The 21742-nt window shown below is 37.9% G+C and overlaps 1 protein-coding gene across 1 annotated transcript in view; it reads left to right on the top strand.

The window, feature by feature from the left end:
• GIGYF2 (GRB10 interacting GYF protein 2) overlaps positions 1-21742 on the top strand; it is a 98502-nt gene that overhangs the window by 4441 nt on the left and 72319 nt on the right. Inside the window, exons 3-6 of the mRNA XM_087819511.1 lie at positions 1288-1353; positions 9773-9853; positions 16269-16398; positions 17340-17435. Of these exons, the coding sequence (XP_087675637.1) occupies positions 9813-9853; positions 16269-16398; positions 17340-17435 (267 nt within the window). The 5' untranslated portion in view covers positions 1288-1353; positions 9773-9812. The remainder of the gene's footprint in view (positions 1-1287; positions 1354-9772; positions 9854-16268; positions 16399-17339; positions 17436-21742) is intronic.

The following is a 21742-nucleotide window of genomic DNA, read 5'->3' as shown; positions in this document are numbered from 1 at the left end:
CTTTTATAAAAAGTAGAGTGCATTGGCCAAAGTTGGATGACCTTTTGGACATAACACAGCTACTTTTTCTTGCAAAATTAAAGGCAGAAGTGGCTTTCTTAAATTGTTTTCTTGCTGTTAGTAAAGTTGTTAACTTTAATTTTTAATTATTGTTTTTTGACTCTTTAGGAGCAGCATTCAAAGCATCATTTGATTTTAACTAAGAAACTACTTGAAGCTGTTGTGGTTCAGTCCACTCCTTGTCACTTGAAATATCACCATCTGGTGGATTTTTAAGATACTGTCTCAACAGAGCAGTAAAAGAAGGTTGTGATTTTGCAACCAAAAGCACACCTAGAGCTTTGGTCCTTAGACATTTGGCATTGGCCATACTTCTTGGGGCTCACTGATTATTTACATAGCGTACATACTGTATTGCTGGGTTGCTGGCTATTATTTTTCTATCAGATATGTTTGAAAAGTTAATACCATATCCCAGCATTGTGTTCTTTTTTAAATCCTCACCTGAGGATATGTTTTTTGATTTTTAGGGAGGGAGGGATAAAGGGAGGAAGGGAGAGAGAGAGGGAGAGAGGGAGGAAGGGGTAAAAGAGAAAGAACGAACAAAGATACATTGATTGGTTGCCTCCCTTATGCTCCCTGATCCAGGATTGAACTGCAACCTAGGCATGTGCCCTGACCAGGAATCAAACCTGAAACCTTTTGGTGTGTAGGACCATGCTCTGACTGAGTGAGCCATCCAGCCAGGGCACAATGTGGTTTTGAATGAAAATCCCAAATAGTTACTTTCCTGAAACCTTATAGTGGTGTTCATTTGTTAGCTTCATCAGAATCAGAACTTTTGTTAAAACTATGTATTTTTTTTCCTGGCTAGTGTTGCTCAGTGGCTAGAGTGTCGACCATTGCACCAAAGGGTCTCACGTTAGATTCCAGGTCAGGGCCATACCCAGGTTTTGGTTTGGATTCCTGGTGGGTGGGTGTGGATGGGGGGAGGGGTACCCGATCGATGTTTCTTTCTTTCTCCCTTTCCCTTCCTCTCTCTAAAGTCCATGAAAAGCACATATCCTTGGATGAGGGCTAAAAGCACATAGTTTTCAGCTCCACTCTGGAGCCGGTGAGAGACTCTAGGTGCTGGGACGGAGAACCTCACTTATAAGCATACCAGGGATCCTAATATTTTAACCAGGTTTGGAATTCATTCCCTGTAAAACGTTCATGATAAAAAAGTTATGTTTTTAAAGTTTCTTAAGAGATTGCAGGGTCATTTAATACTTTTATTATTTACAGTGTTAAAAGGGCCTGAACAAAGTCTGCTCAAACCACCTGCTGTGAACCAGCGGAACTATTGAACAGGTGAGTGTTGAAGGTACTACAAAGCTGAGGTGGGTTTATGCAAACAGATGGTTTTTGCTTTTAAAGGTTTTGTTTATTTTTGTCCTTTTATTTCTTCTGAAGTTATAGACAGTGAATAAACAACTTCTCCAGTACTGCTCAGATCTCTTATGAACCGTTAAGAATAATCATACCCTTTCTGCATTGGTCCTGTTATAAATTTGTGTCTTAAACGGTCATAATGACTTTTTGATGTCATGAAACAGAAAGAGGAATGCTTTGGGGACAGGGGTAAGGAGGTATCTTAACCCAAGAGCAGTTGGCTTCATGAAGAACATGATCTAGAAACTGGGAAGCATTCAGGAACCAAGGTTGTCCAGCCAGCACTTTTCTCCCCTTGGCTAGTCAGTGTCCTCGCTTGTGTCTTTCTGCCCTGCTCCAGCTGTCTTTCCACAGTCTGGCCTTTTATGCTCTAACAGACACATAGAAGAGAATGGCCACTTCACTTCTTGAGCCACGTATGAGTTCAGGCTCTAGTGCCACCAGCCAACTGGTTACAATTGTGCCTACCTTTCAGGTTCCTTGGAGGGAAAGTTTGATTGGTTTAACTTGGTCCAGTTCCTCATCGTTGGTCCATTTAGTATAGCTATGGGATTAGGGTCAAAAGTGCAAACTAATTAGTTGAATGATTCCACTCCTAAGAGTGGGGGCAGGTCTTAGAGATGGTGGTGTTGGCTATTCTAATCAGAGGCCCACAAAAGTTTAGCTAGACGTTTTTCCTTTCTAGAAAAATTTTCTTTCTGTAGCTCAGCAGTTTCAGTTTATGTGTCCTGAACAGTTAAAATACAGGGTGTCCCCAAAAATGTATATACTCTTTGAGTACCATTATTAATTCCAGTGGGTTAAATCTGAAAAGAGAGAAACATGAATTGAGCTATCAGTTGTTCAAGTGTATACATTTTTTGGGGACACCCTATACATGCATATCTTTTGGTGAATGAGGGGCAGTAGATCTCACCAAGCATCTTTGTTGGAACTTCCTAGTGCAGTTTTTTAAAAAGATTTTTAAATTGCTTATTTTATTTTATCTTAATTAATTCATTTGCTAATCCTCACCCAGGATATTTTTTCCATTGATTTTTTTGGAGAGAGTAGAAGGGAGGGGGAGAGAGAGAGAAAGAAACATCAGTGTGAGAGAGACACACTGATTGGTTGCTCCCTGCATGCTCCCCAGGGGGAGCAAGCCTGCAACAGAGGTATCGAACTTGCGACCCTTCAGTCGAAAGGCTGTCACTCTAACCACTAAGCCAAAGCAGAAAGGGCTTAAATTGGTTTTTAGAGAGAAAAACATTGATGTGATTGGCTGCCTCCTACATGCCCCCTACTGGGTATCGATCCCTCAACCCCAGCATGTGCCTGGAATCGAACTGGCAATCTTTTGCTGCACTGGACAGTGCCTAACCAACTGAGCCACACTGGCCAGGGCTCCAGTGCAGAGTTAGAACATAAGTTCTTGATTGGAGTTAGGAAGGGGTAGGGGGTGGAGGTTCATGTGGGATAAAGGTTTTTTTTTAATTGATTTTTAGAGAGAGGAAGGGGGGAGAGATAGAGAGAGAAAGAGAGAGAGAGAGAAACATTGATCATCTGCCTCCTGCACACCTCCTATTGGGGATAGAGCCTGAAACCCGGACATGTACCCTGACCTGGAATCAAACCTTTCTGTGCATGGGATGGCACCCAACCAACTGAGCCTTACCAGCCAGGGTGGGATAAAGGTTTAACAAAAGAAATAAGCAAATGAGAGGCTTAGTGGAAATTCAGTGGTTACTTTAATAACCACTTCAGTGGTTATTTTTCATTGACTGCTTTTTATAAATTTTTATTTCTGGATACCTTTTACATTATTCAGCAGCACTTGAGTATTAGGAAGCAGTAGAGAATTTGATTCACTTCTATAAGTGAATCATACTCTAGTCACATTATTTAGGTGGTAGAAGGGACTTTTTACTGTTGGTAAAGGATCATTGACACAGTATAAACTTTTGTATTAACATGTAGTCTATAATTATTAGGTAGTATAGAAGCAAAATTGCTTAAGTAATTTTTTATTACTTAAGTCTTATGTTAGTGTATTATTAGTATATTGAGATTTTTAAAAAATTGATTTTAGGGAGAGAAAGAGAGAGAGAAGGAACATCGATCGGTTGCATCCTACAGGCACCCCAGTCGGGGATTGAACCTGAGACTTGGGTATGTGCCTGGATTGGGAATTGAACCCATCACCTTTTGGTGTATGGGACAATGCTCCAGCTAACTGAGCCACAGCCGGCCAGGGCGTTATATTGAGATTTTTGATGCAAAGCCTAGGGATTACTGATAAAAGTGATCTATTGTAGAGTGATGTAGTGAATGACAGGTCACAGATGTGACTTCGTATGATACTTTTTTTTCTGCCAAGGTTTCTTTAGTAAATCAATTGCAGCTGAATTCATTTTCAACATAGAAGAGTCCTTTCTCATATTGTATGTTTTCTTAAATCTGGATGTCGAGGTGAGGCTTTTTCAGGATTTTGTGAAGTTTAAAAAGGTTTCCACATAATCTGTGTAAAGGTGTCACAGACTCTGGGGATCTCTCTCTGGAAAACAATGGCTTGAGGCAAGACTATCAAATGACATGGTAATGTTTATGACATTGTAATTTTCCCTAGAATAGTTCACAGTTGCTAATTTTGTTTTTGTCCTTTCACCAAAAGGGGAGAAAAGAGGAACATTTACATATTGTTCAGAAATAGTGGGGAGAATGATAGTAACAGCAATAGCTTTTCTTCCTACAGTGATATTGTGGTCAGTATGTTCTTTGGGAACAAAGCTGCTTTTATTCAGGTTGTCCTGGGCTTGATGGAAGTCTTGGGAGCTATGGTTTTTTCAGTGTTGGTTCCATGGTTATAGAGACTGTCAAGGAATTGGCAGAGGTCCTGTCTTGGTACTTTCTAAATGGTAAATCATGGCTCAGGCCTTGAAGACATAGCCACATCCAGGGGCTCTCATGATTAGTCTCTTGGGAGTTTAAGTGGTGCTGCCCAAACAAACCATGGCCAGTTGAATAACGATGTGAAGCCATCCTGCAAGACTAGTGGGACAGAGAGACTTAATTCATGTTCTGGAATTTAAAAAAAAAAAATATCTTTATTGATTTCAGAGAGAGAAAAGGAGAGGGAGAGAGAGAAACATCAATGATGAGAGAGTCATTGGTCAAGCCCGCAACCCGGGCATGTGCCCTGACTGGGAATTGAACCCTGATCGCCTGGATCCTAGGTTGACCCTCAATGGCAGAGCCACGCCCCGCCGGGCATGTTCTGGAATCTGATACTCTCCTTTAATCTTTTATATTACTCCACCATAGTTAATGGAGTTTCTAATAGTATGTTAAGAGAATACATACTCTTCCCCAACCAAGGGGCTTGCTTAATCAAGTGATGCAAAGGGGTAGAAGTTGGAGGAGATTGAAATAGGGTGGGAGACTGGGAAGGAGAAAAGGGACTGCCACAAAATGAATTCTTCTGGAAATTGCAAGGAAAGGGGGGAGAAAAGGTAACCAAGCAGTCCTGAGCACTATATCAGTATGTAGTGAGAAGCTTGTGGCCTTTTAAGCAGAGAAATGTGGGTTTAATTTTGTCACTTATTACCTGTCACTTTAGGTAAATAAACACTTGGAGCCTCACGGTGTTTGTGGGAATTAAAAATCTAAAATGCCTAGTACAATGCCTGACACATAGTAAATAGGCGCTCAGTGAATGGTAGCTTGTATGATTGTTATTACTACGTAAGTAGGTAATTTTGATTGTAAAATTTCATATTTATAATTTGAATAGAGACATCAGTGGGTTTGTTTGTCTTTTGTCTTTTTGTTTTGTTTTCAATCCAACAAATATTTGAATACCTCCTTTGTGCCGGGTGCTGGACTTGCCACAGTGGTGAGCTAAACATGAAAGTGTCTATTTTCATGGGGCTTACAACCTAGTGGCAGAGGCAATTACAAAATCCTAGAAGTAAATTTCAAAATGTGAAGTGTCTCTCTGTCCTTGGAAAAGATACATTTTTAAAACCCTAGATACTTTTTGAATAAGTGTCATATTTTGGATCATGGTGTTCTTGTCGTTGGTATTTTATGACATGCTTGATATGCTTTCATGTGTTCTTGATAAGCTCCTTGATATGCTTTCCAGGGTATGAATGTATGTTCTGAGTTAATAGATGTATTTCTTTTGTCACTTTTTCCTCTTCGTCTGAGATAGACTTTCTTACTTTTTTTATCTTAGGACTCCTTTATCCTCTTAAAATTTAGAGAACCCCAAAGAGCTTTTGGTGTTTTAGTTATGTCTATCTATACTTATATTGATAAATTTAAATGATTTCTTAATTTATTTTAAAATAATCTCATTGCATGTTGACATAAATATATTTTTGAGGAAAAATGCCCATTTTCTAAAACATTTCTAAGAAGTTTGGTGAGAAGGAGTGGTATTGTTTTACCTTTTTGCAAATTTTACGTCTTGCTTTATAGAAGGCACCTGGATTCTCTTATCTTTTTCTGCGTTCAATCTGTTTTTGTTTATTTGGTTAAAGTATATGAAGGGAATTCATTGTCACAAAGATATGTATGTAGTTGGAAAAGGGAGGAGTATTTTAAGAGCTTTTTCAGATAATTGCAGACATTTTTTGATACACTAAAATTCAACAAGTAGTAGTTTTTAAAGGTTAGTTGCAGTGTGAAATCTGAATTATATCAATTCACGTTTTGTACTCTGCTACATTAAAATCCATAGGTCTCACACATTTAATAGATATTTCATATTATACATTATAAAAAATCACATTCATTAATATCAACACCCATCAAAAAAAGCCTTCGAGTATTGGGAAAGTCTTGGTACTGGAAAACCCATCAAGTTCATGGTGGTGAATAGGTTTCCCAAAAGTTTAATTTTTGCTTGAAAGCTCAAATTTTATAATTGGCAACAAGTACTGTCAATTGTTTTCCTTGAAGTGACAGTCTCTCTTCATTCATCCTAAAAAAAAAAGTTTGCTAAATACGCAGGTAATCATATCTGGGTAATCATATTTGTGTGTCAGCTCTTCTTTCAAGTCAAAATGATGTTCCATGAAAAAGAAAGCAACTAGTTCAGTTTGCAACTCAAAACAATCTCGTAAGTGCCTTTCTTTGAGACTGTGGTGTGCTGCAGAAGTGCTTTATGTATATTTCCCATTTCATCACATAGAACATTAAAAAGATGTGTATGTAGGGGTCAAGATGAATAAAACCAATAGTTTTTACTGCTTTGTCAGGGGAATTCTTAAGTAAAACTGGCTTTTTCTCTCTCCTGTGAGTTTATAACAGTGGTTGGTAGTAAAGAATACAATGACTACTAGTATATTTTGGTGCTATTAATTTGAATGATTCTAAGGAACCAGCAGCTTTACTCATCACGGCTTTTGCATGATCAGTGCTGTGCAGACACAGTGAAAAATGCAAATAATACCTTAGTATTGTTCCAAAATTTGTTTGGACCTTACTTTGAAAATTGTTGCTCTGGGGACTGGAGCAGTTTTCAATGTTACATTTACATATGCTACATTGATTTTTTTAAAAAAAGCATTAAAAAATAATTGTTTGAAATAGAAACTGGAATAATAAACATATCATTCAGGGTTTTTAGATTCAGTGAGGGTTTAGTGCTGGGTAGATAAAGCTTTGTTCATAAGTTGTGATTAGTTATAAAAGAGTCTTCTCCACCAGCACCATTCGACAGAGCTTTCTGCTGTGATAGGAATGATGGGTAAATCTGCACTGTCAGGTACCAGAGCCACTAGCCACATGTGACCAGTAGCACTTGAAATGTGGTCAGTGTGACCGAGGAACTGCATTTTTAAAAATGTGTAAAACCTTTACGTATTACAACTCAAATTCCCTTATTTTTGTAGTAGGATTTATTTACTTATTTAACCCTCAGCCGAGGCTATGTCCATTGATTTTGAGAGAGGAAGGGAAAGAGAAAGAGAGGGAGAGGGAGGGAAGAACATAAACACGGATGTGAGAGCTAAACATCAATCTGCTTCCTGCGCATGTCCTGACCAGGGATCAAACCTGCAACCCAGGCATGTGCCCTGACTAGGAATTGAACCCACAACCCTTTGGTGTACGGGAAGATGCTCCAACCAACCACCGAGCCACCCAGCCAGTAGGTTTTATATTTCCTTATTTTATTTTTTTAATTTCAGAGAGAGGAAGGTAGAGGGAGAGAGAGAGAGAGAACCATCAATGATGAGAGAGAGTCATTGATTGCCTGCCTCTTGCATGTCCCCTACTGGGGATTGAGCCCACAACCCTGGGCATGTGCCCTGACCAGGAATTGAACCGTGACCTTCTGGTTCATAGGTCGATGCTCAACCATTGAGCCATGTCCGGCAGAGTAGTAGGCTTTATTTTTAAAAACTTTTAGATTTACTTTTAGAGAAATTGAGAGTTCCCATATGTATTACAACCAGTTTCCCCTATTAACATCTTATATTATTAAGGTACACTTATTACGATTAATGAACCATTATTGATACATTGTTATTAACTGAAGTCCCTAGTTTATTTGGATTTCCTTAGTTTTGTCTAGTGTGTTTTTCTGTCCAGGATCCCATCCAGGATACCACATTACATTTAGTCAGATATCCATAGGTTTCTCTTGGCTGTGACAATTTTCTCAGACTCCCCTGTTTTTAAAAATCTTGACAATTCTGAGGAATACAAGTTAAGTGTTTTGTAGAATGCCTCTCTGTTTGAATTTGTCTGATTGTTTTTCATAATAAGACTGGGGTTACAGGCTTTTGGGAGGAAGGCCACAGAGGTAAATTGCCATTTTCATCATATATCAAGAGCACATACTGTAAATGTGATTTATCATTGTTAACGTTGATCCTGTACTTGTTTGACTTTGTAAAAATTCAGACCTGTTTTCTAACGGTCATAAGTCTCCTAGGGGTTTGAGTTAACATTTAGCTTGGTGGATTTAAATGGTGGTGAAGCCTATGCTCATTTTAATACCTCACTGCATCCTTGGAAAGGGCAATTGAGGGAAAAAAGCCCAGTTTCCATTCTGACTAATTTATAATTCAGAGGCATCATGTAAGACAATCCCTCTCGTACATATAAATACATTATAACTGGGCTCATTTAAATTGATTTAGAAGGCACAATCTCGGGTGTGGAATTGGGAATTAGTGATCACAGTACTTCAAGTATTTAAATTAGATTTCTTCAACAGCTGTAACTCTTCTGCTTCCTCCTTAATTCATGGAGAAGGAGTGGAGCATCGTTCTGAGTAGTGTAGGTCTCAGTTGATAATTAAATTGTTGGGATGATTATTCTTAGGTTCTTCAGAATTCTAGAGCAATCTTTGTGTCTTCTTATGAAAAGCATGTTGTAAATGGTAGTTAAGGTCCCAGATAAAGGCATTCAAAAACCTTCGGAGCAGGTTTTTAATGTTGCTGCAGTATGGTAGTTTGGTACTACCTGAAGGTCTGTAGGTGGGTGATAAAGAGGACAACTGGGATTTCCTTTCTTTTGTGGTGAAAATATTTAAGATCTACTCTCAGCAATTTTCAGGTATATAATACAGTATTCTTAGCTATAATCACCATGCTGTACATTAGATCCCCAGAATTTGTTAATCTTGTAACTGGAAGTTTATACCCTTTGACCAATATCTCCCCATTTCCCCTACCCCCAGCCCGTGGTAACCACTACTCTAAACACTGAGATTGGCTTTTTAGATTCCACATATAAGTAATTTCATGCAGTATTTGTCTTTGGCTGTCTGACTTATTTTAAGCTCTCACATCTTGAAATTGCTTTTGAAAGGCTACTCATGTAATTCATTAGCTTATTACTTTAACTTGATGGTCCCAGATAATTTTACTAGAATGTAAATTGCTAAGCAGAAATTGTGGCGGAAGCTGTCAGATAAGGGGAGGGGGGGTTCTTATTTTAAGAATCTTTGATATATCTCATGGGATGGGAGAGCCATTGTAAGGGAGTAATATAAATTAAAATGGAAATCTATTACCCTTCATTCACTCCCCATTGCTCAAAGGCGAAAGAAGAAAATCCTTAATTTGGTTCCCAGTGCCCTGCATGGTCTGTTCCCACCTATCTCACTAGCTTTATCTTATACCATGCCCCCTTTCTTTAGATAAACATAAAAAGATGGTGAATTGGAATATATTCATTTCACTTTGCCTGCTATATTGTTATAAACAGGGATTTAAAAATCTCATTCTGGTGACTCTGGTTGAGAGGAGCATAAGCGAAACACTCCCTTGCTATACTTTCTGGGCTGGAATTTTGCATTTAATCTTGACTAACTATATGGAGATACTTTTCTCTTTAACAGGTTTCTCCACATATAAAAGTCTTGTAAACATACTGAAAGAATGGCAGCGGAAACACAGACACTGAACTTTGGGCCTGAATGGTGAGTTTTCAAAATCTCATCTATTTGGTATTGGATGACTAGTACAGTAGTAAGGTATTTTTACAGGCGTTGGATGCTTTATAAATGTGCATGTTTTTGAGACTTCGCTTTTTGTGCGTAGTTGAAAACAATGTAGTCTAGGAATAAGTTATATTTGGTTAATAACTGTATTGAATACTTTATTTTAATAAGTTTCTTGGTCTGGTTATGTAACAATAGTGGAATTAAAACTTCTCACAGTCCCAACACCCTATCAAATTATTTGGGTTTTGTTTGAGCCCTTGTCTAGGTGTATATGCAACTTTATGTAGTTGAAACATTTATATGTGTATGTTTTCTGCTATAATGGTGTTTGTGAGTGCCCTTCACAGACTCATTTGAAAAGTAGTTTTTATTGAATTATTATTTGAATTTTATTTTATTGATGGGCTAGCCAGGTGGTTCAGAATTATATTGGCTGTTGACAGAAACCCATCAAGGATTGGGTTAGCACTTAACATAATAATAACTCACCTTTGAGTCTCTTACAGATGTATTTGGACCCTAAATATGGAGTTCTTATGGAATTTGAGCTCCATCACAGTGTAGTGTGACTTTTACCCCCTCCACCTCTCCCCAAGGTTGATGATGGGAGAGCGCTCCTCAGGGAGGGTGAATAATGTAGCTGCTTCTTAGACCTTGAACCAGAAGCGGCGTATGAAGTAGCTAAACGGGATGAGTGTCTTAACCTCTCATGGTTCAGGTAGTCGCGGCTTGATAGATGATGCAGATGCCCTGTCTGAGGATCTTATTAACTTATCTTTTTATATGCATTTCTTTTTATATGTAATTTGTAAATTTTCTTGGCTCTTATAGCTTAGCACTTGGAGACTGAGGAGAAATCACTATTTGAAGTTATAAGAACTGATGCATCGTCTGTACTTTGAAAGTTTATTTTGGAAATGTTGATACAAGTAGTGCTGTACCTGTTTTACTTTAATTTTCTTATTACCAAATCAATACGGGTTTCCCCCACCATCCGAAAGTGGAGTGTTCCTGTGAAAACTTTCATAGGCTGAAGTGGTGTAAAGTGAAGAAGCAGTTACCTTAGGAACACATCTTGCTAATAGATGCACAAAATAAATGGAGATAAAGCACAGATGCTCACAGACACAGCTCAAAGCCATGGTGGCTGATGCTGAGATGCTGAGTACTGTTCGTGGGGAAGTAGCTTGGGGGCCGCTCTCACTGCTCAGTATTAACTGCTCATTGCAAAACAAATGCTGAACGCTGTTTCACTTTTTGCCTTTTTTCATAAAAGTGGAAATCCACTTCACATTTCTTTTGGTTAGTGAAAACAAGTACTAATATAGGCCTTTCGTAAAGTGAAGTGGTGCAAAGTGGACTTTGGAAAAGCGGGGGATATCTGTAGTTAGTGATGACTTTGTGGTGTGTCTCTTTATATAAGTGTCTCTCTTACTCAGAAGGGAACTAATCCCATTAAGAAAAGTACTGTTTTTCTCAGTTTTGTTCAATTCATTGTTTAGTTTAGTGTGCTGAACATAGGCACTTAATGTTGGATGAAGCATTTAAGTCTTATGGGGTGTGGGGAAGGGGGGAAAGAGATTGCTAGGCCTTCGTGGAACTGTGGAGACAGTGAGAGATGCTCTGGAGGGTGGAATGCATGAATAGTCCTTTTCAAAAAGAGTAAAAGGTATCTATGTCATCTGAAGGGGTAGTAAATTAGGTGCTACCCAAGGGTGTATTCTAGAAAAGATGATTAAGATTTGATTAGAAAACATTTTATCAAGTGCCTCCTGTGTTCTGTTTCTTGGGTTAGGTGCTGAGGCCACAAGGATGGAAGGACATGGTTCCTAGTTTTATTTAGTGGGGAAGCTGACATGAAATAATTTCACTATGATGCCAGTGCTGTAAAGGAAGTTTAATGCAAGTACAGGGTATTCGGCTGCTTATTTGATACCTCTAGGCATCTCATCCTTAATAATTTCCCGAAACTCAGCTCATGGATTTTGCCATTTTAAATTTCTTCGTTTATTTTATCTTAATACCACAGTGTGCCCATTTTGCTCAAAACAGAAGTTTTGGAGTTATCCTGGGTGGTTTCTTTTACTTGTGCATCCCTACATCTAGTCCATCACAATGTTGTGTCAGTTCCATCTCCAAAATACCTCATGAGTCTGTTCATTTCTCTTGTCCTCATGTAAGCCACCACTATCTGACATGAACTATTGCAGCAGTGGCCTCCTGATGTTTCCTGGCTTCCCTTCGTAATTTTCTTCTAATTCTCCTGTAGCAGCCAGAGAGTCTTAAAATGTGAATTGGATCAAGTTTTCTCCAAAATTCTTCAATAGCTATATGTCTGTTTGTATGACTTTTTAGCTTTTTCTTCCACTAGCCAATTAGTTCTGTGTTGACTGGGCAGGTACTTGTGTCAAGCCAAGGCCCTGAGGATCTAGAGCTCTCTTCTTTCCCTCTACTGCTTTCTTTCCAAGCACCGCCCCCCACACTCCTTCCCTTTCTGTCTCTCTTCTCTTTTCCTTTGCACTTTACTCTCTCTTCTCCCAGACGACTTCCCTGGCACCCAGGTGAAAACGGTTATAAAAAATATTCCTGAAGACAGAAAGCACATGGGAGCAAGAAACTGCAGGTTTAAGAGAGGAACTCCCAAACTTTTGCCTTCACTATAATGTGAAGTGTGGGAGACATGAGCTTGGAGGTGGCCCTGCTATGTTAAAAAGCTTTGGGTTTTATTTGTTAAGCAGGGAGCGTTTTATTCAGATTTGCATTTGAAATAACTTGTGATAGTGTAGAGGGTGGAGGTGGACTATGACTGGTTAGACCCTGGTAGGATACTGTTGCAGCAGTCTAGGTAAGGAATAAGCGTGAACAGCAACAGGTTAGTTCATCAGGGAGTGGCTTGAGGGACGTAGGGTTTAAAATTGGTGGGACATATAATGGGGTTTAGAAGGTGAGGAGTAAAGGGTGATCTCCAGACTCAATCCAGGGGCCGACTAGATGGTCATTTCTTTACTGCCTTTGAGATACAGCTGATGAGGGGTTGGGATGAATAAGCTAAGAGGGTTTGGGGCATGTAGGACCCGAGAGGTGTTAGTGGTTGTGTTTATGAAAGCCTTACTCTAGGGGAATGGCCAGAGCTGGGAGTGGGAATCATGAGCTTATACTGAATTGCTTTTTGACTCTCACACTTTCATACATCTACACTGACATTCTAAATTGCTTTTGTAAGCTGAAGTTTAGATTTTGGACAAAGTGAAGGGGTTTAGAAGGCCCGCTGCTGCTACCGTCAGTACTGTCGTAGGACTGGGCCTCTTGTGTTTCACAGATCTCAGGATGGTCAGTAAGATCATCAAGGTGATGAGGGTAGAAAACTTTCCCTTCTATTTGTGTTGAGGCTGTTGATGAACTTGGCTAGAGCAGCGGAGTGGTAGGGGGAAGCCAGGTTGCACTGGGTTTTGAAGTGACTGGGAAAGTGAGTTACTCAGAGATGTTTCTGAAATGAAGAGGAAAGGTGAGCAGTGGTGCATAGCTAGAGGGGATGCTGCATTAGAAGAGCTTTAGACAAACCACTGTTGGATATATTTAGAGTGAGGGGAAAGCAAATAGGGAGGGATTGAATTTCTAGAAGAGAGGGTTTTAGATCCTAGAGGAGTGAAAGATCACTGGTGGATTTTTAGGGACGGATAGTACACAAATATGTTTTAGCTTTTCCAGATATCTGTAGGTGAAGAAGGGCTTGGAATAGGATTTGTTGACTTATCGAGTAGAGCACAACCATCATTCTGGTTCAGGTTACCATGTTCTCTAATTTTGAGTTACTTTCAGCTTGCCTTGGCCTGTTCTCTTCACAGTAGCTGGAGGAATCTCTTGAGAATGCCCTGGGGTGATTTGACTCTTAATAGATCTGGTGCCTATAAGAAGTGTTCAGTCCTGGACACTACAAAGCCCTTGGGGGTGGAGTTGGGGGTGGAGCATTGGAAGGGAACCTGGGAGTGGTAAGAGGATTTGAAGCCTTGTGAGGAGCAGAGGAAGAAATGAGGGATGTTGGACCATGAGAAGAAAATCTCTGATGAGATGTAGTGACTATTTGCCAATACTGTAATGATTTTCACTGGAAAGAACACTTAAATGTGCCCTCTAGTGGTAGAAGCTATTGGGGAGTATATTGGCTCAGTATAAGAAAGATGTTTTCTAATTTATGTATATTTTAAAATTAATGTTTAGCAGGATAATAAACCTTGGGTATTTTAAATGAAATTTGGAGGCCCCAGGAAGATCTTGGTCTTCTTAGTCATAAAAATCTAGGTTTGAATCATCTTTGTTCTACTGCTTATCACTGTGGGCAAGTTGTTTAATCAACTCCTTGGCTGCTTTTTTCTCATGTGTTATATTGGCGTTATTGCGAAGCTTAAATGAAATTAAATGAGGTAATGTATGTGTAAAATTTCCAGTCTCAGTTCTCAGTGGATATTAATTTCACTTTTTCAGGAAGAAACCCAACTTTACATGAATTTCAAGGAGAAAGTAGTTTCCTGGAAGATTCTTTAGCAGTGGTTGGATCGCTCCTAGTGGACATGTTGTTTTCTTACATGGTTGTTTAACCTGTCTCATAGGAATTTGATAGGATGACTTCCAGGTCTAAGGATAATTGGAAAACAGAACAAAACAAAAGACCAGCAATGAGCACTCCTGGAACCCAGGTTGTGGTCTTAATATATAGTAAAGAGACTCTGGCTCCCTGGAGAAATGGTTGATTCTAGGTCTAAGGCAAGAAATAATACAGGCAGAGCCTGGAATATTTTGACATACCGGATAGAAAAGAAGCTGTTAAAGACTATGAGGACTGTGTCAGAGGGAGTCCAACCTGAAGAGTCTTCCACTGGTCAAAGATGAGACAATTTAGTATTGTTAAGGATAATTACAGTGAGTTGAAATACATTAATAAAAAAGAATTTATCATTGGAGGATGCTGGTGGTCCAAGTAATTTTGAAAACAAATAGAATCAAGGCCTTTCCCATCCGTTGTTATATGAGCTATACTAGTGGGTAACAATACCAAATAGTATAAGAAGGAAATTTCTCTAAATAAAGAAGGAATGATAGAATAAAGTCACTTTGCAGCCTCTGTGAACGTAGGGATCTGAGCATTGGTCATCAGGAACTGCTAGCCTCACATACCTGACCAGGCAGTATGTGCCTCCTGATGGAAGTAGACTTGGCAAATCTGGTCAGATCTCGATATCCATTCGCCTATTTACATGAAATGCAGAGAACAAAGAAATGTGTTAAACTATGCCACAGGGATAAAATCAGCAAAGTCCAGACTTAAAAAAATCCATATCTTTTAGAGATAATATTCTGAAATATTTATAGATGAAATGATAACTTTCCTTCAAAGCTTTCCTCAAAGTCTTGAAAGCCAGAGATTTCATCTGAAATAATATCAAAGGAAGGTTAGATGGGGTGGTAGAAGGAGCAGGATTGGCTGCGTTGTTGGTTTGGGGGCTGGGTGGTTGCTACATGAGAGTTCCTTACATTCTTGGTATTTTTATATGTTTAAAATTGTCCGTAATCAAATGTTTAAAAAAAAAAGCAGAAGAGATAGAAATGTTGGGGAGGGGGGGAGTCTCACTTTACTAATACATACTCCTTTTGGGGGGATATTATTTTCTACATGTAAACACATTTTTCCAGGGCTGAAGCATCCTTTATACCATCCATCCTTTGCAGGTAGAACCTTGTCCCGAATTTTGTATCTGTCAATTCATTTCATGTCTATGCTTTTGCTACCTTTTGTATGTGTTCTTAAACAATATAAACCTATTGGCAAGCTTGTATGAATTATATAACAGTATCTTTATAATCTATATTTTCCTTTTTCTTTTATGTAGCATACTTTGTTACATATTTTATTAAATATTAGCACATCATTCTTTGAAGTGGTTGTTCTAATTTATAATCCCACAAATACTACATGAGAATTGTTTTACATTCTTACCAACAACTGGTATTATTGATTTATTCATTTTTATTAATCTGATGGGTATAATATAATGAGATACCACTTTTGTTTTAATCATATGTTACTTTTATAATTTGGAGAAAAGTGTCCCCTCATACTTCCTGAGCTTCTAAGGGATGTGCCACACAATACCTTTTAGGTTAAGGAATTGCCACATGGTTGTCTAGTTATTTCTTAGTAAAGTACTCTCTTAGGTGCTATGACTGCAGGTTTTATTAAAGCTAAAATCTTGGATACCTTGAGGTAATGGGATTTCTTCCTGTTCCTTTAAAGAACTAAAATGAAAAACTTTATAGTATATGATATAAAAATAAAAAGTTTATAGTGTCAGAATGTTTGACGTTTCATTATTACATTGTATGACTCCTTTTCTAGGCTCCGAGCTCTGTCCAGTGGTGGGAGTATTACATCCCCTCCTCTTTCTCCAGCTCTGCCGAAGTATAAATTAGCAGACTATCGTTATGGCAGAGAAGAAATGTTAGCACTTTTCCTTAAGGACAACAAGGTAAGAAAACAGGAAAGAGTTAAGAATTACTCTGAGTTGTTGAGTTGTTGGGGTATGTACAGTGATGTGTTGATACAGGAAAGACCCATGGTTTTCCGCTCTACCTTAACCTTTTTTTCTGCTTTGAAACCTGCAGTAGTTAAGAGGCTCTTCTAAGTGTAATGCACTCTTTTTTTTTTTTTTTTTTTAAGAGAAGGCCTAAGATTTCATTATAGGAATAGACAGCTTCATGAAAGCAGGAAGACTAGTCAGCACTTAATGCTTTGTCTAACTTGTTTCCTCATAACTTCCCTTTCATGTCTCTTTCTCCACTAGTTTGATGGCTGAGAAAGGAACACTTTTTCCCTCCTTTTTATTGTCCCTCTTACCCTTCTCTCCAGTTAGAAGCTGGGGAGAAGAGGAATTATTTCTCTTGTTCTTTCCCTTTTGAGCTAAATAGAAAATTTTTAGTGGAGGGAAAATCTTAAATGTGATGCCACATTTATATCATTTATAAATGATAAAATCCCAAATAGTATAAAGTATGCTTTTATTATTTGACTAGTGAAAAATAATATTTTTCTATTTTAAAATATACTTTGTTTTAAATTTTATTAATGGATTGAATCTCAGATTTTCATAATGGTTGCTAAGGACAGATACAGTTGCTTACCACCTTGTTGTGCCTTGAGTTCAGTGTGGAGATTTTTACTCTCCCACTGCACACTCTGGAATACCAAAGTTAGTGCTGTATCAAATCTGAGAGTGGTGGTTTGCTGGGAGGACTGGGCAGGTAATTGGGGGAGAATGTGTAAGTTCCACCAAAGTTAATTGTGGCTGATAAGCTTTTTATCTATATTTATAATTATTACCAACAGATAAACAGAAGAGTTTTTTCTTGTTTTATCTTCTTGACTTGGAGGGATAGCATTAATCTCATGGTCATGTGTTTGGTCAAACAGATACCTTCAGACCTTCTGGATAAAGAATTTCTGCCTATCCTCCAGGAGGAGCCCCTGCCGCCCTTGGCTCTTGTACCCTTTACAGAAGAAGAACAGGTGTGTACCTGGCTTTGAGCCTCAGGTCAAACTCTTGTTCCTTCCCAGTGAGGCACGAAAATAGGAAGTTACTGTGTAGGCCCTGCGGAGTATACTTCGTCCCCACAGGTCTCCTTCCTTCTTACTGTTTTCTTGGCATGTGGGTGCTTGTCTTAGTTGACTAGACTCTGCTTAGATCTGAAGCTGGTGAGTATTATGTCGAGATAAGGAAATGTTTGTAGAGCCTTAAGGACCTTTGGAACCATCCTTTAGAACTTATTCGAGTAGGGAGAAAGTTATTTTTTGGGGGAGAGCCTGCTTTTCAGAAAAATACTAGTTTTTCACAAGTAATTGGCAGCCTGAATTTTCACCAGTGCATTCTACCATTAAAGGAAAATGTGGACTTTCAGCTTAAAATGTGCTTAAAAAATACTCTTTTTATCACCAACTTTTTAAATGGTATTTTGAGAAAATTTGACTTTCGGATGTAGTAACAGATTTTGTGTTGTCCTATTATAGTATACTGTGTCCAAAGATAGATAAAAGAGTTTCTGATTTCAAGGAACTGTGGTGATTGTAGTGAAGTGGAGAAGTAAGAGCTTTGTTAGAACACTGGAATGCCTCTTTAATGAAGAATCATTACTTAAAAAACAAAAACAAAGCAGCTTTATTGAGACATAATTCACATGCTATAAAATTTACCCTTTAAAGCAGGGGTGGGGGACCTTTCTTCTGCCAAGGGCCATTTGGATATTTATAACACTGCTCCTGGGCTATACAAAATTACCAACTTAAAAATGAGCTGTGAAAAAAGCTCCTAGAGTTCTTAAATTTCGAGTCCCGCCTGCGGTTGCCTTGGCAGGGCCAGACCAAATGATTTTGCGCTGTACTCAGATGTTCCCCACCCCTGCTTTAAAGTATACAGCTCAGTGGTTTTGGTGTATTCACAGAGTTGTATAACCATCACCACTCTTTGATTCTGGAACATTTTTATAATTACTTCTGTGACAACCCTGAATATTTCCTCTATATGCTTGCCATATTTTGCATGAGGAAGTCACTCTAATAAGAAAGGAAAGCTTATTAAAAGAACTGTATTCCAACTATGTTAAGTTCTAAGAAAGGTGTGGTATTGATCTTTGGTTATTTTTAGCACTGTACTTTCATGAGCAATTTTTTGTTTTGTTTATGGTTTCTTCTAAATCGGGCTAGTTCCGTGTGTATTTATGAAACCCCATATTATCACCTAGGGTTATCAGCAGATATTTTCATTGACTAAATATTATTTATTGCTGTAAAGATTACACAGGAAAGAAAGGATCCTGTCTTGAGTAGCTGCTGAAAAGTTCCCTTTAAAATAAATTGACATTTGGCTATACAGGGTGGGGCAAAAGTAGGTTTACAGTTGTGAGTATGTAAAACACAGAGTTTATTCTTCTATTATTTATTATTAATTATTACAAACAACTGTAAACCTACTTTTGCTACACCAGGTAGTTTGGTTTTTATTTTTCTTAAAAATGTTTTTATTATGAAGTATTTCTAATAGACAAGTATAGACCATAGTATTATAAACACCAGTGTATTATAATTCATATATATCAGATCTTAAAATTATGACCTATTTGTGTCTTTTGTTTTAAGAAATAAGATTTCTCATGTAGTTGATATGCCTGGGGTGTACCCCTTCCTTCCTTCACAGAGATTACTATGAATTGAGTTACTTTTCTCATTCATGCTTTAATATTTTCATTACATATTTGTATACCCATATGCCATAAAAGTTTCATTTTATATGGTTATCTTGTTTTTTTCTTTTAATAATGATTTTTAGATTTATCTGTGTTGATACACATAGGTAGTTTATCTCTGCTGTGTAGTATTCCATATTTGAGAAAATCCAGTTTTTAAAAATCTCTTCTGGTTGAATATTTAGGTCGCTTTGAATTTTTGCTATTATAATTATGTTGCTATAATATTATAATGTGTTGTTAAAATGTGATCTCTGGATTTTGGTTTTTTTTTTTGTTTTTTTTTGGGCATTTTTTAAAGCTTTACTGGGTATTGCTTTCTATAGTGATTTAAGCCAACTTGCACTCACACCAGCAGTGTAGGAGAGATTTTATTTTTATGCAACCCTCTGGTTGTTGGTTTTTAAATTTTGGCCAAAATGATGGCTATGATAGTTGTTTTTAATTTGTATTTCACTAGTTACTAGTGAGGTTGAACATCTTTTCATATGCTTATGGGCCATTGTGGTTTTTGATTTGTCTGTGTCCTTTGCCTGTAGAACATTAGATTGATTTTATGATTTCTTTATGTATTCATTAAAACCAGTAAAATACCTATTTTTATGATAAAAGGTACTCATATTCATTGTAGAAAATACAGAAATGTGTAAGAAGAAAAGTCATCTGTAAACGTACCATAAAGAGATAATTACTTGTTAACGTTTAATATGTTTTATTGGCGTCTATTTTCTTTGTATATCTTTAGTTGTCAAAGTATACCAGAGCAGTCAGGATCCAGCAGCATACCCAAAGGATTGTACCCCATGACCAAATTGATTTATCCCCCGAGTACAAGGGTGGTGCAACATAAGAAAATCAGTGGAATTGCAAGGGACCTGAAATAGTCAAAAACAGTTTTGAAAAAGAACAACAAAGTGGGAGGACTCATACTTTCTGATTTCAGAACTTTCTCCAAAGTTGCAGTAATCAGAACTGGCGTAAGGATAGACATACAGGTCAGTGCAATAGAATCGAAAATCAGAAAGAAAACCCTATTGCTCCATACTGCTAAATTGCTTTTAAGCAGCTTTGTATAAGGATAGTGCTTTTGTTTCACTGCTGCCAAACTGTAACTTTTACCATTGCTTTTTGCCATGTCCAGTTTTTTTTTTAACCCTTGCCCAAGGATATGTTTTTATTGATTTTTAGAGAGAGAGGAGGGGGGGGAGGGTAGAGAGACACAGACAAAGAGAAAGAAACATCCATGTGAGAGACATTGATTGGTTGACTCCTGTATGCGCCCCGAATGGGGATCCGGCAACCTAGGTATGTGCCCTGCCCTAGAATGTAACCCGCAACCTTTCAGTGCATGGGGCATTGCTCCAACTGAGTCACCCAGCCAGGGCCCATGTCCAGTATTTTTGTTTTTCCAAATTTATTTATTTTTTGAATAGGTAATAAATCACACGGCTTAAAAGTAAAAATTTACAGCATAGTAAATAATAGAAAATTTTCCCCATTTGGTTCCTCAGCCACCTGTCTTCCTTTCCCAAAGGCAGCCAGTGTTAGCAGTTCCTTGTGTATTTTTCCAAGTAAATACATATCCCCTTCCCTTTTGTACAAGTGATGGTGTACACTAAGTAGTCTTCTGAACTTCCAACTTTGAGTATTTTTATTGCAAAAATTTTCTGTATATTTGGAAAAAATGTTCTTTCATTATTTTAGTTTATTTTTCCCCCTCAGTGTAGTGCAGAGTTATTCAAATGCTTATATTTATAGTTCTTTAATTTTTTTGTTCTTGTCTTTGACAATTTTTCTTTTGGATATTAATCTTTTTCTTGTTGATTTATACTATTTATATGAGCTAACCCTAACCTGTTTTCTAAATTTTTTAATTGCATTTAATTTCATTTATGATTTTTTTTAAATACAGAAGCTAATTTTTATACAGCACAGTTTACCAGTTTTAATCTTACTTGATTATTCTTCCAAAATTTTTAGCTGTTTATACATATATTTAATAATTTCTTTGTATTTTTCCTTAAATGATTTCCTAGATTTTTTAGAGACTAAATGGGCCAGAAAAGGTTTTTAATAAGTAGGGAGGCTCATTGAACACAGGGGCAGCTTTCCAGATCTTGGTCTTAGCAAGCCACATGTATACTCAGGCAACATTGTCAAAGGCACCTGCAGTTGGCATTGATGTTGGCACTCCCTACTCTTGTGTGGGTGTCTTCCAGCATGGAAAATTGGAAATAATTGGCAACAATCAGGGAAACCGAACCACCCCAAGATATGTTGCCTTTACTGATACCAAATGATTGATTGTTGATGCTGCAAAGAATCAAATCGCAGTGACTCTATCACATGACTTTTTTTATGCCAAACGCTTGATTGGGCGTAGTTTTGATGATGCTATTGTTGAATCTGATATGAAGCATTGGCCCTTCATGGTGGTGAATGATGCTAGCAGGCCCAAGGTCCAAGTAGAATATAAGGGAGAGATGAAAAGTTTCTATCCAGAAGAGTTGTCATCTATAGTTTTGACAAAAATGAAGGATACTGCAGAAGTTACCTTGGGAAGACTGTTACTAAAAT

The sequence above is a fragment of the Miniopterus natalensis genome, chromosome 8 (assembly GCF_054644295.1).
Source record: "Miniopterus natalensis isolate mMinNat1 chromosome 8, mMinNat1.hap1, whole genome shotgun sequence".
NCBI classification, from domain to species: domain Eukaryota; kingdom Metazoa; phylum Chordata; class Mammalia; order Chiroptera; family Miniopteridae; genus Miniopterus; species Miniopterus natalensis.
The sequence above is the reverse complement of the archived record's forward strand: the minus strand, read 5'-3'. Positions and strand labels throughout refer to the sequence as shown.